This window comes from Lycium ferocissimum, chromosome 7 (genome assembly GCF_029784015.1).
Source record: "Lycium ferocissimum isolate CSIRO_LF1 chromosome 7, AGI_CSIRO_Lferr_CH_V1, whole genome shotgun sequence".
NCBI lineage: Eukaryota > Viridiplantae > Streptophyta > Magnoliopsida > Solanales > Solanaceae > Lycium > Lycium ferocissimum.
The window spans coordinates 24,477,464-24,492,947 of NC_081348.1; the positions used below are offsets into that span (position 1 = coordinate 24,477,464).

The following is a 15,484-nucleotide window of genomic DNA, read 5'->3' on the forward strand; positions in this document are numbered from 1 at the left end:
TAGGGGAAAATCATGTCATATGAATCATGCCTTAGAAAGAAGGGACTAGCTTTACATACCTTTCGTTTAGCTACTCTATCACTTGAACGTTCCTCTCCAATATTCACGTTCCTACCTTCAAGAGAGTTCATACTAATAGTAGATAATCGATAATATAAGCACACTTGAACTAAAGCTAAAGAAAATTGGGCAGCATCTCCTTTGTTCCTACTACTTTCTCCATATCATATAACAATTCCCAATCGTCAATAATAACATTCCTAATATCATATCCAACAATATTCAACAACCATACATTATTTGATCCTCCTACTTCCATTTCAAGGGCATCCATAACCATGGTCATAATACAACATTTCATTTATCCTCATATAATGTTTCTTCCATGTTCTTAATATCATTTATAACCTAATTATAATCACAACATGTCAAGAATCATGACTCATATTAAGCTATTACTCAACAATGTCACTATTCTCATGTTTGTAACCCATTTTCTATTTTCTTCCATAATCCAAGTCTTTCAACCTCTCCATAGTCCAAATAACATGAAATGATCATAAAACTTACCTTTGATTGAGTAGTAATAGCCTCTGGATGGAAATACTTCACTTGAAGAAAAACCCTAGCTTCAATCCATAAAGTTTCCTTGACTCTAGCAACCCCTAAGAGCTTCTTTATACTTCATTCCCTTGGAATGATGATATTAATCTTTGTTTTCCCTTGGATTCTTGAAGATGAAATGTGTGGAATGTTCTAGGGCCTTGGAGAGAAGTGGAGAAGTGTGAAAAATGAAAATAATGAAGTGGGATCACATGTATATACTTGAATATAACTCAGCCCATCGGGTGTTATACGGACACTTATACGGTCCGTATAACATTGTACGGTCCGTATAAGTGACCGTGGTTCACCATCATGAAAAACATCTTCCTGTTGGGTGTTATACGCACCGTATAATGTTATACGGACCGTATAAGCGGTCGTATAACCCCACCTCTCTGAAATTATTTCCGTCGTTCGTTTGATCTCCAATCCTTATGGAACCTTCTTGACACTTGTTTAACACTTCATTAACAATCTAAGGGGCGTTATAACTCTTCTTTAAGACATCATTAAGTTCACATTAACTCAGTGCTTTGCAAACTCCTTTTCAAAGCACGGCTTATGCTTAACATTCTTTAATGAGCTTTCTTATCATGCTTCAAACGTCTTTGGAATCTTAATAGAAACCGTTAAGTACTACTTCTTGCTCGGAAGAACATCATATACTTCTTACCTTGCATTAGTCTATTTACTATGCAACGACATGAAATTTTTTTAGGTGTAACAAGAATGACCCCGTGTCAATGTTTTGGAAGTTCCAACATGTTATTATGATGATGTTGAACTTGTCCACAAGTTTTGGTTAGTTTCCAAAGAGTTTCAGATGGGTTTAGGTTTTGTCGCGTTCATATTCAGTGTTTTCGCCGGAGGTCTGTGGATAGAAATGGTTCTAGAGTGATCATCCAACCTTTTTTTTAGGTGAAGTTTGAACCATTAGATCCGTATCGAAATTACAAAGCTATAGAAAAAAGAATCTCCGTGTTTCGCCTCTGTATGAGAGAGATATGACCATTTTATAGTACAGACTGTTCTAGCTGGCCGCTGGCAGCGACCAAAAGGCCACTATAGCGGTACCAATGCAGCGGTCTGGAGGCCGCTGCCAGTGATCAACGGGGGCAAAATGCTCTTTTGTTTACACTCCAACTCCTAACCATTGGTCCCAATACCCTAAAGACAGTTTTCAAGAGAGAAAGAGGCAAAATTCACTCCATTTATTGGTGAAAGCACCTTGGAGGGTAAGTCTCCATATTTATTTGTTCCTTTTCCTTTCTTCTTCAAGTTCCATGATTATTTTAAGGTCCATCAATGGTGGGTAAAAATCCTAGAATCCTAGAATTAGTAAACCCTTAAATAATTGGTGGGTTGTTGATTTTGTTATTGATTAATCATCTAGGAGTATAGATTATCACCTTCTAGGAAGTGAATTTCATTTCTTATGGTTGAAATTGCATGTTGAGACTTAGAGTTCTAATAAAAATTGAAATTTTGTCCTAAAATTTGTTTGGAAGGGTAAATTGATTAGACACCCATGGATTGAAGTTTAATGATTGTAGAGATAGAAGTTATGATAAATTCACCATTAAATGATGGTTTCATCCATTGAAGAGGGTAGAAGTAAGTGCGTCTTCTTCTCCAAATTGTTGTTCTTGTTTAAATACATGGTTTGTTGCTTACTTAGCGTCATATTGTTAGATTTTGACCGTTATGAGGTGCTTCAGAAATAGAAGACTCGTGTGGAGTAGTTCGTGGCTCCTGTTCTACATTCCAGGTAGGTTATAACTTATTTTAGTTAGACTTTAATTAGCGAAACGTATGTATTGTGTAGAATTGACGGGACAAAGCATGATTAGGTCTTCGAGCATGGTGTTTTAGTTGGATATTAGCTAAGTTGGTATGACTTCTGATTTTGTGGGCTCGTCGCCATTACGTTATGTATTGAAATATGAGGTGTAGTTGTATTCATACTGTGGTGATTTGGGATGGATTTCTACTAGGTTGATTATTGTTGATGGTGGCTTGTTGCCCTGTTATTGTGATTAGACTTATTGCCTAAATTGTCGTGTTGCACTCAGTTCTCTCTTATTGTGACATATATTATCAGAGAAAGAAAGGATACTAAGTTTAGACCTGAATTGTAGTTTATATATTTATGATAGTACGTAGATGAACACTTGATGTATGATTTACTGTTGATGATAATATATAGAATAGTGCAGTTTTCTTGGTGATACAAGACTTAGTTATGAGGCGTACTTGCTATATGAGGAAGTAAAGAGGGGCATAGACTCTTATGTTGGTTGAGACAGTTTGTATGATTCATTTCATGGTTGAGTTGATCCAAGTCTTGATATAACTTGTGGCTTGTGACTTGTACCTTCACTGTTGCTTTACCGGTTTGCATTGATTTACCATGTTTACAATCATTTATGCATTCATATACTCATGCATGATGGAAATGATTTGGAAGACTTGTGGCATGATGCCTTGTATTTGACATTGATATTGCTAATTGTTCATAGTCCATACATACTAATGAACTGGAATACGTTGAGACATACATTGTGATGTGAAATTAGTGAAGAAGTTAATATAATCTTCTTGTTGAACTTGTGATACTATTTGATACATGGTACTTGATGATTTGAGCATGGATACTAAGAGGGCAGGAAATACCGTCACGTACAGATATATGGAAAGGCACATATGTGACCTAGATTATAGCTCGTGGTCCGAGGTTCGTTTGGAAAATGAGGGATATATTGATATGGCCCGCGTCCGAGGTTCTTTCCGGAGCGGAGGTTTGTGCTTGAGTCCGAGGAGTGAATCTAAAACGAGTGGTACATGGACACCATGGGTCCCCTGCAGGTCATGACTACTGAGCAATGATATCAGTTAGCATGTGTGTACAGTTCGAGTGATTGGCCTGTGCATTGCATTGCATTGCACATTATCATATTTTTCATTACACATCCTTACATTTTATTCTGCATTATTATATGCTCGCTTGGTTCTGATTTTGATATGGATGTTGAATGCCTATTGTGATATCAATATGACCATTGACTGAGTTTAATTGTGGATTAGTGACTCTACCTAGGGACGAAACTTGGACTTATGATTATCAGGTGAGATTATTGAAACTTGACAGACTTGTGGTTTAGAGGCTTTATCTTAGGCTGTGACTCTGTTATGAGAGGTTCTGTGACTTGGATTTGAGTATTGAGTGTCTATCTATTTTTCTTGTTGATTTTATACTTATATGCGTGAACTAATCTTAGTCGGCCTATGATGCTTACCGGTACATAGTGTTTGTCTTGACTACTACTTTCTTTGCACCCTTTTTGAGTGCAGATTGTGTTCCAGAGGTTTCATCCAGGCTACATCTCTAGCTTGAAGCTAGTTTGCTCGATCAGATCCGAGGGTGAGCTTCTACCCATGCCACCTGAAGATCTCTCTTTCCAGATGTCTAATTTTATTCTAGACATTATTTGCTATTATATTTGAGATACACTTCATTCTTTAGACATTGTTGGTTAGAGTCCTTATACGATGACTTTCAAATTCTGGGGGTGTAATAGTTAAGACTTCCGCATTTATATTATCTATTAATTATGACTTGTTTTATTTATTCATTCATTTACTTATCTATTGACTGTTAATAAATGATTAAAAAAGTTGAAATTGGCTAATGATTAATGGATTAATGGGCAAGGGTTCGCCTGCTAGTGATAATAAGGTAGGTGCCCGCACGATCGGTAACTTGGGTCGTGACAATATGTTCTTGATGTTCTTATGATACTGTTGATCCTTATCTCATGATTATTGGTTATTAATCTCATATTATGGTTATTGATCTTATTTTTGATGTTGATCTCATCTTATGATTATTGTTCCTTCAAGGTGAGATATGTCCATGATAATAGTTCCATAATAATAATCGGAGGTTTACCAACCTCACGTCACTCCGATAGAGTCATAGCTTTTATTTGGGCTCTCATGCATGCTTATATATATATATATATATATGTATGTATGTATGTATGTATTTTCTCACACCGAGCCGCACTATAGTCAGCCGGGTACGACACCTATTGTGCATACCACTGCAGTGGGCAGGTTATCATGATACCCCGAACTCGGGATGATATGATATATGGATCGGGCTGCACTTTCCGTAGCACTAACATTTATATTATATATGTACGAAAATGTTTTTTTTTAAAGCTAAGCATGCATGACATCCGCCTTAAGAGGCATTCAGAGGTACATGTTGATCTTTCTAATCTTATGTTATCCTTATATTTTCATTATGTTGCTATTCATGCCTTATATACTCAGTACATTATTCGTACTAATATCCTTTTGTTTGGGGACGCTGCGTTCATGCCCGCAGGTAGATAGGGAGACGGTTTAGACTCATAGCCTGCCTTCTCAGTGAACGTACTGAGGCACTCCACTTGTTTCAGAGTTGCAGTCCAGTTGGTATGATCCTTTTGTGTACGGATAGGTACGGCGGGGTCCTGTCCCGTCCTTATTATGTTATGTACTCCAGTAGAGGCTCGTAGACAGATATGCACAGTTAGATATTCTATGACCTTCTCGGTCCTTATTTTGTTGTTTCATAGTTTGATAGCCTTGCCGGCATGTATACTTGGATCAGCTTAATGATGTATGTATACTATCTTTGGGCTTATGTCCCATACAGTTATGATATTTATGAGTTAGCATGATGGCCCACTCAGGTATGGATATGAGATGTATGTATGTATGTGGTGCTCGGTGGGTTAGGGCCGGGTGCCCATCATGGCCCTTCGGTTGGGTCGTGACATTACATATATTCAGAGTGCGGCCTTGTCGACTTTGTTGGTATTGTCTGTTTGCAGGTAGCCCTGTCGGCCTAAGTTGAGGGTTACCCCTCCAGAGTTACAGATTCAAAGGGGTTCGTTCAGGCCGAGTGTGGCACCGGGTGCTGGCCACGCCTCTCCAGATTTGGGGTGTGACAAACACAACATTCATATGGTACGTGCGTTTTTGGGCTCGATAATGGCATAGCCCAAGGGAAAAATTTGTGAGATTTATTGGACCAAAATGAACAATACGTGTCATGATCAACTTGGATAATGACAATTTGTCTTGTTGTAGAGCAACCAATGACTTTTATATTTATATATTCTTAACTAGTGAATTTGTCAGCGCTTCGCGCGGTCTTAAGAATATCATAAAAATTATAAAAAAAAATCTAATTGAGATATAAGAGATGATCTTTTTCATGTATATGCATGCAAAATTTAATTCTATACGTAGATTAAATCACAAAAGAGAGTTATCATAATAGAGCTTAAAAATGTGAGTCGTCACAATAACAATAGGACCCTATAATATATATGTATATACATCACTCACGAATCAATTACCCTATTACTTTGCATTTTTTATGCAATATTTTTTAAATTAAATTCAACTAAATAGGCAATCCCCTTGAATTTCTGAGCATTAAACTAAATATGAAATCCCCTTGAATTTCTATGCAATGCTCCACTAAACTTCTTCTCGAGGAAAAGATGGCTTTAAGAGTATATATATACACGTCAAAACTTTCTCTTATATTTGTAATACCAGCTTCTCTCCAATTAAGGTTAAAAAAATCTATCGGTTTCAACAACATGACATAAATCAATATTTATTTAATTGTAATCGCAAAAAATTGAATTATCATCGTAATAAAATAATAAGAAAATAACTCTAGAGAACAAAGTAGGAAAACTGATAATACCCTTTATATACCTATCCTCCATAAAAATCTATGTTGTTTAGTTCCGACGAATTATTAATTCCCTTGTACTGTATCTCTCTGATAGTTTTACCTGAATTTATCCACGTTATTTATGTTACTTTACGTTTATAACCACCTGCAAATTAAAGAAAATGAAGATCAATGGGAGGAAATTATTATGAACAATGAAAGTTAATAAGTTCTAAAAACATTTAAATGATTGATGAAAAAAGAAGAAGCTAAACGTTGCATAATCATTATGAGCATTTAACCGGGAAGAATAACCTAACATGGGGGAGGTGAAGAGTTTCCACCTCCCTTTGATTAACATGGAATATGTAAAGGATGGAAAGAGAAAAGTATCAACATAATAAATATCTATGGAATTTTTAGAATAAAGCGAGTTAAAAGATTTTTTTTTAAAAAAAAAGCCAAAAAAAGATTAAAAAATAAGTAATGTTTTTTGGCTAAAAAAAGATGCAGAGTAGTTTTTTATATCAAGATTCACACTTCACAAAAACACTAATAAATTATGAGAAACAAATTAGTATCACTAGAGATTTATGGGATAAAAGAATCAACTTCACTGTGAAATAAAAACGTAAAAAAATTCTAAACATTGCTACTGATTTTCTCTGAAACTCAAATGAAAGAATTAATTTGTCTAAATTTTAAAAATTAAATAAAAACTAATTACCTACCATCTAATCTACAATTTTATTTTCTTTTTTCCTTGTACCAACATGATTCAATGTACACAATAAGAAATCACATAATCAATCCAATCGACCAATTTATGTGGATATCCGTGATACCATCTTTAACCAGATTATTAAGTAAGGTTCATTCTAACTAACCAGAAAATTATGAGTAGCTGATTAATTAAACCAGAATACATCTAGAATAGATTTAGGCTGCCACAGAAGATGTCATAATAAGTCTAAATAATTAGCTTGATACTAAGTAATATAAATAGATTTAAAAAATTAATTGATTTACAGTAAATTATATATATAATTGCGGTTTGTGAGTTTTGCTTGGAATGATAGTATTTGCGGGTTCCGTGCTGAACAATATGACGACTTCGATTCGTGCAAGAAAATTTGTCAATGAAATTATCCAGTTAAGATAATTTAAAATTACCCAATGGAATGTAATGTCATGAGATTATCACCAGTTGCTTAGTTGCGCAACCTTTCAGATCCTTTTTTCTTCTTCATTATTTCTGTATCACCACTAATCAAGATACATGAAATACATATATAGTTGGGGAGAAGAAAAGGAAAAATGAAAAGGATGAAATTAAAATAAAAAGGAAAGTAAAAAATAAAAGAATGCCACATAACAATACATGGTCGAAAATAAAAAATTAAGAAATATTAAGAAATGGATACATTGTAAATATGGGAGGAACTAATTAAATTTAAGTAGATTGTATATTTGCAGAATTCATTTGCCAAATATTGACTGTGCTAGTAATGCTAACATCTGTAGCATTGTCGAATAAATAGAGCTTAAGGTCTTCATATATTGCTTTTGTTGGATATATTGTTGATGTGATAGCTGCCCTTCCACCTTGTGCAATGTTTTCTACGATTGAATGATCCACCAGTGTTCTTAGAGTAAGCTTCTCTCCTTGTAAGAATGGAACTTTATAGAATAGTTTGTGAACATCTTTTTTTGTCTAAGCCTCTAGGATTTTATTGAGCGCAAGAATTTAAGTAGTGCAACATTAATACCTCAATATTAATACCTATCAATAACAATTAATTATAGGGAATGGAAAGAGATACCAATTGAGATGAGTTTTCTAATAAACAAAGAATGTTAGAAGACATGAAGTAACATTTTCCAACGTTAGATGACAAAGAAAGTGCTCATAAATTTGCACATTAAGTCATTTGGGGTTATAACATGAAAGGCTTGGGAGTTATGAAAACCACTAATTATATTATATTAATTAAAAATAGAAGTTATGAAGATTAATGGATGTGAGTTATGGAGATGGTTTTTTAAAATAAAATAAATAACAAAAATGAGAGAAAAGGGCAAAAAACGGAGAAAAAAGATAAATATGATTTTAGGCCATAGAGAGATGCCACATCACCTCGTCTATGCCTAGATTTATATTATATACACATTTAGGAATCAAACACTTGAAAGCAGCATATATTTATGTGTTATGGTATTGGTCAATTGGAGAATATTGTGTCACATGAAGCGATTCGAGCACTTTGTTAAAACAATGCTTGATATTGAAGGGAAGAACCAATTGAGTTTAATTAGGATCTATGGCAAGTAAGAGCTTTGTGGTTGATTTAAGCTTTAAGGTATGTGACCATAAGCTTTCTCCTTTTTTTCTTTTGTGTTTTTGGCGCATAATTTCTCAAAATGTATATGTGAAATTTTGAGAGTTTTGACCCTTTTGCAAATTTTAAGTTGTGTGAATGTAGTTAAATTCAAATGATGGAATTGAAGTGGAACTTGTTCATCTTCCTACTCGATCTCCAATTTTTTTCCTCGATTTTTCTTGTCAACGACTTCATTTTTGAGGATATATGCTGCACCCTTGAAGATGCTTTCACCACAAACCTTAGCTTTAGTTAGTCATTTCACTTCAAGTTATTTTATTGGGTTGGACATTTGGAATATTGAAGTTCCTCCCACTACTTGATTATATTGGCCGATTTAAAAACACAACTATCTAGCTGGTCTCGCACTTAATTACAATTTCTCTTTGCCATCTTGAAATAAAATAGAAATGTAATTAGAACAAATGCTTCAAAATCTGCTTTATTACTGATTTATTTCTAATAGATATAATTACATCTCTGTGATGGACATCATAGGCATATAATGACATCACTTGTCCCAGGCAATAATAATATTTCCACTAACTTGTCCTTGTAAGTAGTCCAAGTTTGGCCAAAATAAGAATACAGTGATATTGATGTGAAAACTGACTGTCTTTTGATCTTTTCCTTTATTTAAAAACTTATTTGGAAGGGGACGTAAGGAGTGAGAATAGGAGCAAAGCAGTTGGATGTGGTACAATGACACAAGAAGTGGATCATGAGAGATGGAAAATGTTTCACTTTAGGCATAAAATGTCCATGAACAAATAGAAACTGAAGAATGGTCCCCTAAAGGCATTTGTTTTTCCAATATTTGTAGGATAGGAAAAATTTATTATGTTTACTCCAAATTAATGAAGGCTTGACATTTATCTTCACATATATTTTTATCACTTAATTATAGTTATTTAATATGTAAAGTACTCACCTCTAATAACCACTTTACCATGATAAAATAATATATTTTGGAATTAATATCAGGTGTGACTTTGTGAGTATGTATCTTTCGGAACATATAGTAAAGGAATTAAATTATTGGAGGACAGGATGAGTGTTTACATTCCTCCCCGTCAACCCCACTGGGTACGCCAAAATAACCAATTTGATAAGAAAAAAGAAACTGATTGGAAACGGTTTGGCCATGTTTTTTTAACAATTAGCAGCCTTGTACATTTTTCACGGTAATACATCGGCACTAATACTATGACTATAGTGACTATGCAGTACTGAATACTGATGGCATCTTGGCAGTGTCAAGACTAAGCTGGAAATATTGTTGCTCCCTCTGTCCCAATTTATGTAATACACTTTCTTTTTTAGTTTGTCCCAAAAATGAATGATACATTTTCTTATTTGGCAACAATTTAACTTTGAACTTTACATTTTACGCTTAACGAGATGATCTATAACCACACAAATATCTTTTGCTTATTTTAGACCGCAAGATTCAAAAGTCTTCCTTTATCTCTTAAACTGCGTGCCTAGTCAAACTATATCACATAAATTGGGACGGAGGGAGTATTATACACATAGTAGGGAGGCAAATAAACGTGCTGATCCTTCGGCTAATGAAAAACATAAACGTGAAAAAGGCTTGTTAATCTAGGAAGATACTATCACGATCCAAGTCCATGACACGTATTGTCCGTTTTGGCCCAACAGGCCTCAAAAAATTGTTCTTTGGGCTACCGTATAAACCTCTTCACTTTTATCTCTCATTCTGATGTGAATTTACCTGAGGTATCATGTGCACATCTTCTTCATAAGCTTATCAGCCTATTTGTCCTCTTTGACACCCTTCGTCGTCCCGCCCTCCGTCATAGGTGTCACAGATAATACAATTAAGGAAATAAATTTTTTACTCCCGACGAATTTAAATCATATAAGTTACGAAAGATATTAAGAATTTTAGTTTTTTTAGTGTACCAAAAAAAGTGACTGCAATTAGCACACATACTTGTAGGTCTATGCTGTGTATCACTACACCAAAGAGGCTTTTAGTGGCAATATATTTTCCTTTTAGCGGCAATAGTTATTGCCACAAAAACATTTACCAAATAGGTTGGTTAATGCCATTAGATCCAAGGTCGGTAAAGCCTTTAGCGGCATTTATTGTTAGGGCTGAAGTTTGGTATTGCCGGTAATAATTGATTCTAGAATATAATTAAATTAATTGCCGCTAAAAGCATATTTTGTTGTAGTGTGTAACTCCACATGATCAATTGTCCTGGCTTTTCATATCATAAAAAGTTGAATGTCTTGACACCAAATATGGCATTCTCAACCAAAGAGACAAAGGAAAAGATGACAAGCCACATATTATAAGCTGATAATCTTACATAATCTCTATAAGCTAGCTGCTCAACTCATATAGGTACGTCGTATACTACAACAAGACTCTCTTTGGACAGCTATAATTGCTCTTCTCTTCTAGCTAAAGTTCAAAACCTTAGCAGTACAAATAGAAATAAAAATGAAAGGACATATATTAAATTGATATGTAGTTGTAATTATCTCTTTAGCAGGTTTTGTGTAGAAGCCAATGCACAAAGGCATCAAGAGTTCTTTCGTCAGCTCTGTAATGTTTCTGAGTGAATTCAAGAAAAACCGGCCATGTGAAATCAGGGTACCTCCTTGGTGGATTCCCAGTAATCAACTCTACTGGTGGGCTTACTATCTTGTCCTTCTTTGGACATAGGAAAAATGCCAATGACTTCCTTGATCTTCTACAGTTTACAACTGCTCTGTGCAAGCAACTCTTGTATGTCCCATTTGACATTGCCTGAGAGATATAATTTACCTTCCAATTAGCTTCTTGAAAATAATTATGACACAATTGACATCACAGTGATGTCATATTACCCAGAGTTAGGACCAATCTATAGTCGACACACACTACACCAAAAGAGGCTTTTAGTGGCAATATATTTTCCTTTTAGCGGCAATAGTTATTGTCACAAAAATAATTACTAGCGATTGGTTAATGTCATTAGATCCAAGGTCGCTAAAGCCTTTAAAGCGCATTTATTATTAGGGCTAAAGTTTGATATTGCAAGTAATTATTGATTCTAATATAATTAAGAATACTAAGTTATCGCCGCAAATTAATTGCCGCTAAAAGCATATTTTATTGTAGTGACATGGGATTGGTTTGGGGGGGGGGGGGGGAAGGGGAGAGTCACATTCCCATGCCTTTGTCTCTCATGTTGTTCTTTTGGGACCATAAGTTTTATGTACTTTCATGCTTGTTGTGTCAAGGTTTTTGAATTACCTACCACCAATATAGGTAAAAGTTCTTTATGTTGACAGTGTATTCAAGCTAAATCATTTACTTTCTCTATCTCAATTTATGTAATGTACTTTCCGTTTTAGTCTCTCTTAAAATGAATGATTCTATTCTATAGTGAGAAATAGTTTAACTTTAAACTTCTCATTTATCTTTAATGAGATGATTTTCGACCACAAATTTTAAGAGTCTTACTTTATTTCTTAAACTTTATCCCCAGTTAAAGTGTTATCACATAAATTGGGAAGGAGCAAGAACTTATTTATTTATTTTCCATGACAGAGATATTTGTTGATAGTTATAAAAGAGTTGGACTTACCATGAATGTATCACCAATGTTGACCACAAAAGCATTAGTATTTGGAGGAACACAGTGCCATTTGTCATCCACAAAGACTTCAAGGCCACCAACATCGTCTTGATGAAGGATGGTTAAGGAAGTAGGATCACAGTGAGGTCCTGTCCCTAGAGTCAAATCAGGCTTTTGGCAAAGAGGGTAATAGTTCAATCTCATTATTGAATCATTCCCTTCAAAAAATTCTCTGAAATATGCTCTTCCCACTCCAAGGCTCTCCCCTAGAAGCTCCATGACACTAAGGGAAAGCTTGCTCATTTCTTCACAGTATTTTTGGTACACATCCCTACAAGTAACAAACATGTAGTATTAAGCAAAGACTAGTTATACCAAAAATAGATTTCACTAAAAGTTGAAGGAAGTGACATATTTACTATGTCACGTATAACTTTAAACCAACATGAAAATGTGACACAACAATAATTTTGACCATTTGTCCTATTCCCCGACACTCAAAAGTTTGTATTTAGAAAAACTCTTTGTCGCACACCATTAACGCAAGTTTTCATATCGCACCATACACATGACATGCATAGTTTAAAGTGATCTATTAAAAGGTAATTCTTGAGATATTTGTATGTTCTAACAATTGTGCTCATTTATAAATTAGAACTATAGAATAATATGCATATCATCAAATATATAAGACCATTTTGGCTAATATTAATGCACCAAATTATCTTACCCAAAATGAGTGTACTCTTGGCCCATGACGTTCAAGATGTAGCTTTGGACTACATGTTCTGAATAGGGAAACTCAGCAGAGTATCTAAAAGAAAGTGTTTCTTTCCAAGGAAGATTGCAAGAGAACCTACTAGTAAAGCTGCTAGCATAACCACAAGAGTCACCAACTTTTCTCTTAGCTCTTTCCTTTTCAACAAGAGGCTTTTCAAAGAAGAAATCCATATTCTTATGAGCTTCATTGATGAGCTTCGAATCGATGCCATGGTTAACGACGAGGAAGAATCCATGCTTTCGACATGCCTCATTGACAAGGCGAGTGGCGTTGGAGACGGCGAGGGGGTCACCGGAGAGATAGTCATTTAAGTCTATTGGAGGAACATGTAATGGTGGTGGTGGCTGATGGCATGGCTTTTCATCATCAGGCCATAAGAATTGTTGAGGAATGTTTGAATTGTTTTTAAGGAAATCAAAGACAAGAGATGATTCTTGATCAACTTGTGTTTCCTCATGCATTGTTGCTGTTGCATATGATGAAGAAATCATTGGAAGAGTGTTTGTTAAAATGGACCTTTTAGTATACCGTCTTGTAACTACTATATATAGAGATGAGGGGTTCTGACAGTTGGCTTTGAAGGCTTAGCTAGGGAAGGGGTAGTACAATCTTGTTAGAATTATGCACAAGTATATGGAGCATTTGGTTAGGATTTAAATCATATAGGGTCTAACTTCTATATAATCACAGTATTAAGAAAATTACACTATAATGTCATTTATTATTGGTGAAAATAGTGTAGCTAAGAATGTGGCCTAGTAATCAATAAGGTGGATTTAAAATAAGAGATCTCAGGTTCAATTTTCAACGGAGGCAAAAAATGCTAGGTGATGCTGTGGACAGAGTTGTTGAATAGCCCAAATACCTTGGTTAGCCTGGATACCTCAGTTAATAAAAAAGATCGATGAAATTAGTCAACTCAAAAATAAAGAAAACAATCTTCGAGAAGATTTTAAGTTGCACTAACTATATAAAACTTTATTTATATATTCAGACGTCAGTGAATATAAGATAAATCCACTTTGTTTTGACAAAGTAAAAGTTACTCTACTTTTCTCCAAAAACATACACTTTTAATGTTAAAAAAGGGTAATATATCTTTTTCCTTGAAATGGTATTATCTTGGCACTCTTAACTCAAAGTGTTAGGTAAAATGGATTGGGAAAAAGCCAAGTGAGTTTCATTGGAGAAGTCGGCAAAGTGAAAAGTTGGAATCTTAATGTATGTCACTGTTGCGTCGTTCTCACTAACTTGAATCTTGAGTTGTCCATTCCTTCACTTTTTAAGATTCCCATTGCCTTTTTTTCCCTATATACCACTAGATAGTTTCCTAACGTTGTCGAATAGTACTAAATCTACCCCTTTCATGCTCTTTCCATACCTTTGTTGTTTATGAACGTATTAACATTTGCGTTCCAAAGAACATTAGCTACTCATCTAATTAATACTTTCTAGCTTGTTGTACAAAATTGTTTGTACTTGACAGCAAAAATGGTTACATAGTGAATGTATGACAATTAATATTTTCATGAAAGTACTAATAGATTGGGATGGCAAATCGGTGGTTTGAGTTGAATTTGGGAATGAAGTTCTCATTATATTACAGATTTATTATTTATAGATTCAAGTCTCTATGACCACTCATTCGAATTGTATTTATACACTCTAAATCTAGAGGATAGATAGGATCCAGCAACATGGCATGTGTTGCGAGGGATTGTATCTGTTATGGTATGAGGTGCAATGTGTGGAGGTAGAAGGTGTTGTGAGGGACTGCGTAGGAAGGATTATCTTGGCTTACTCGTTCCAGGATCCAGCAATATGGCTGAAGCTAAGTCACTTTGTTTGCTTTACCGTGGCTAAAATCCATTGAAATGTACAAAAAAAGAACTGCATTATCCGCGTATATTATTTAATCGTTTTAAAAAAAAAAAAAAAAAAACCAACACCTATCAATGTCCTCTTTGTTAGGGTTTTGCCCTGATTTTCTTACCATTTTGAGTTTTACTTTTCTCTTGAAGAAAAGTCAAAATATAATCATAATTGCTTTACTTTTCCTGAAAGGAAAATATAATTCTCTTTCATATTTGGCTATTCCTTTTCTTGGAGCAAAAGATTTTTGACCTCTATATATTGAAGACTTCCTCTCATACAAAAAAAAAAAAAACACAGAAAAATATCCACAATGTAGTCCTTCGGAGAATAAGGGGAGACTTATTCTCCCAATAGCTTTAGAATAGTTTTTATATTAGTTTTATCATATGTATGTCAATTGGCCAAACCATATCATATTATAAAGTCTTTTTTAATAGTTTTTATTTGTTGTCTGATTTAGCGTCATTCAAGGTTTGCAATTGTTAACTTTCGCATGACG

General features: G+C 34.6%; 1 protein-coding gene across 1 annotated transcript; it reads right to left on the minus strand.

Annotated features, from left to right (window-relative positions):
• Positions 1-11,106: 11,106 nt before the first annotated feature.
• LOC132062615 (gibberellin 20 oxidase 1-D-like) lies at positions 11,107-13,683 on the minus strand. Its single transcript, XM_059455150.1, has 3 exons — positions 13,060-13,683; positions 12,339-12,660; positions 11,107-11,515 (listed from the first exon to the last, which is right to left on the minus strand). Exons 1-3 carry the CDS (start codon positions 13,599-13,601, stop codon positions 11,252-11,254), a joined length of 1,128 nt encoding a protein of 375 aa, XP_059311133.1. The 5' UTR covers positions 13,602-13,683; the 3' UTR covers positions 11,107-11,251.
• Positions 13,684-15,484: the final 1,801 nt, after the last annotated feature.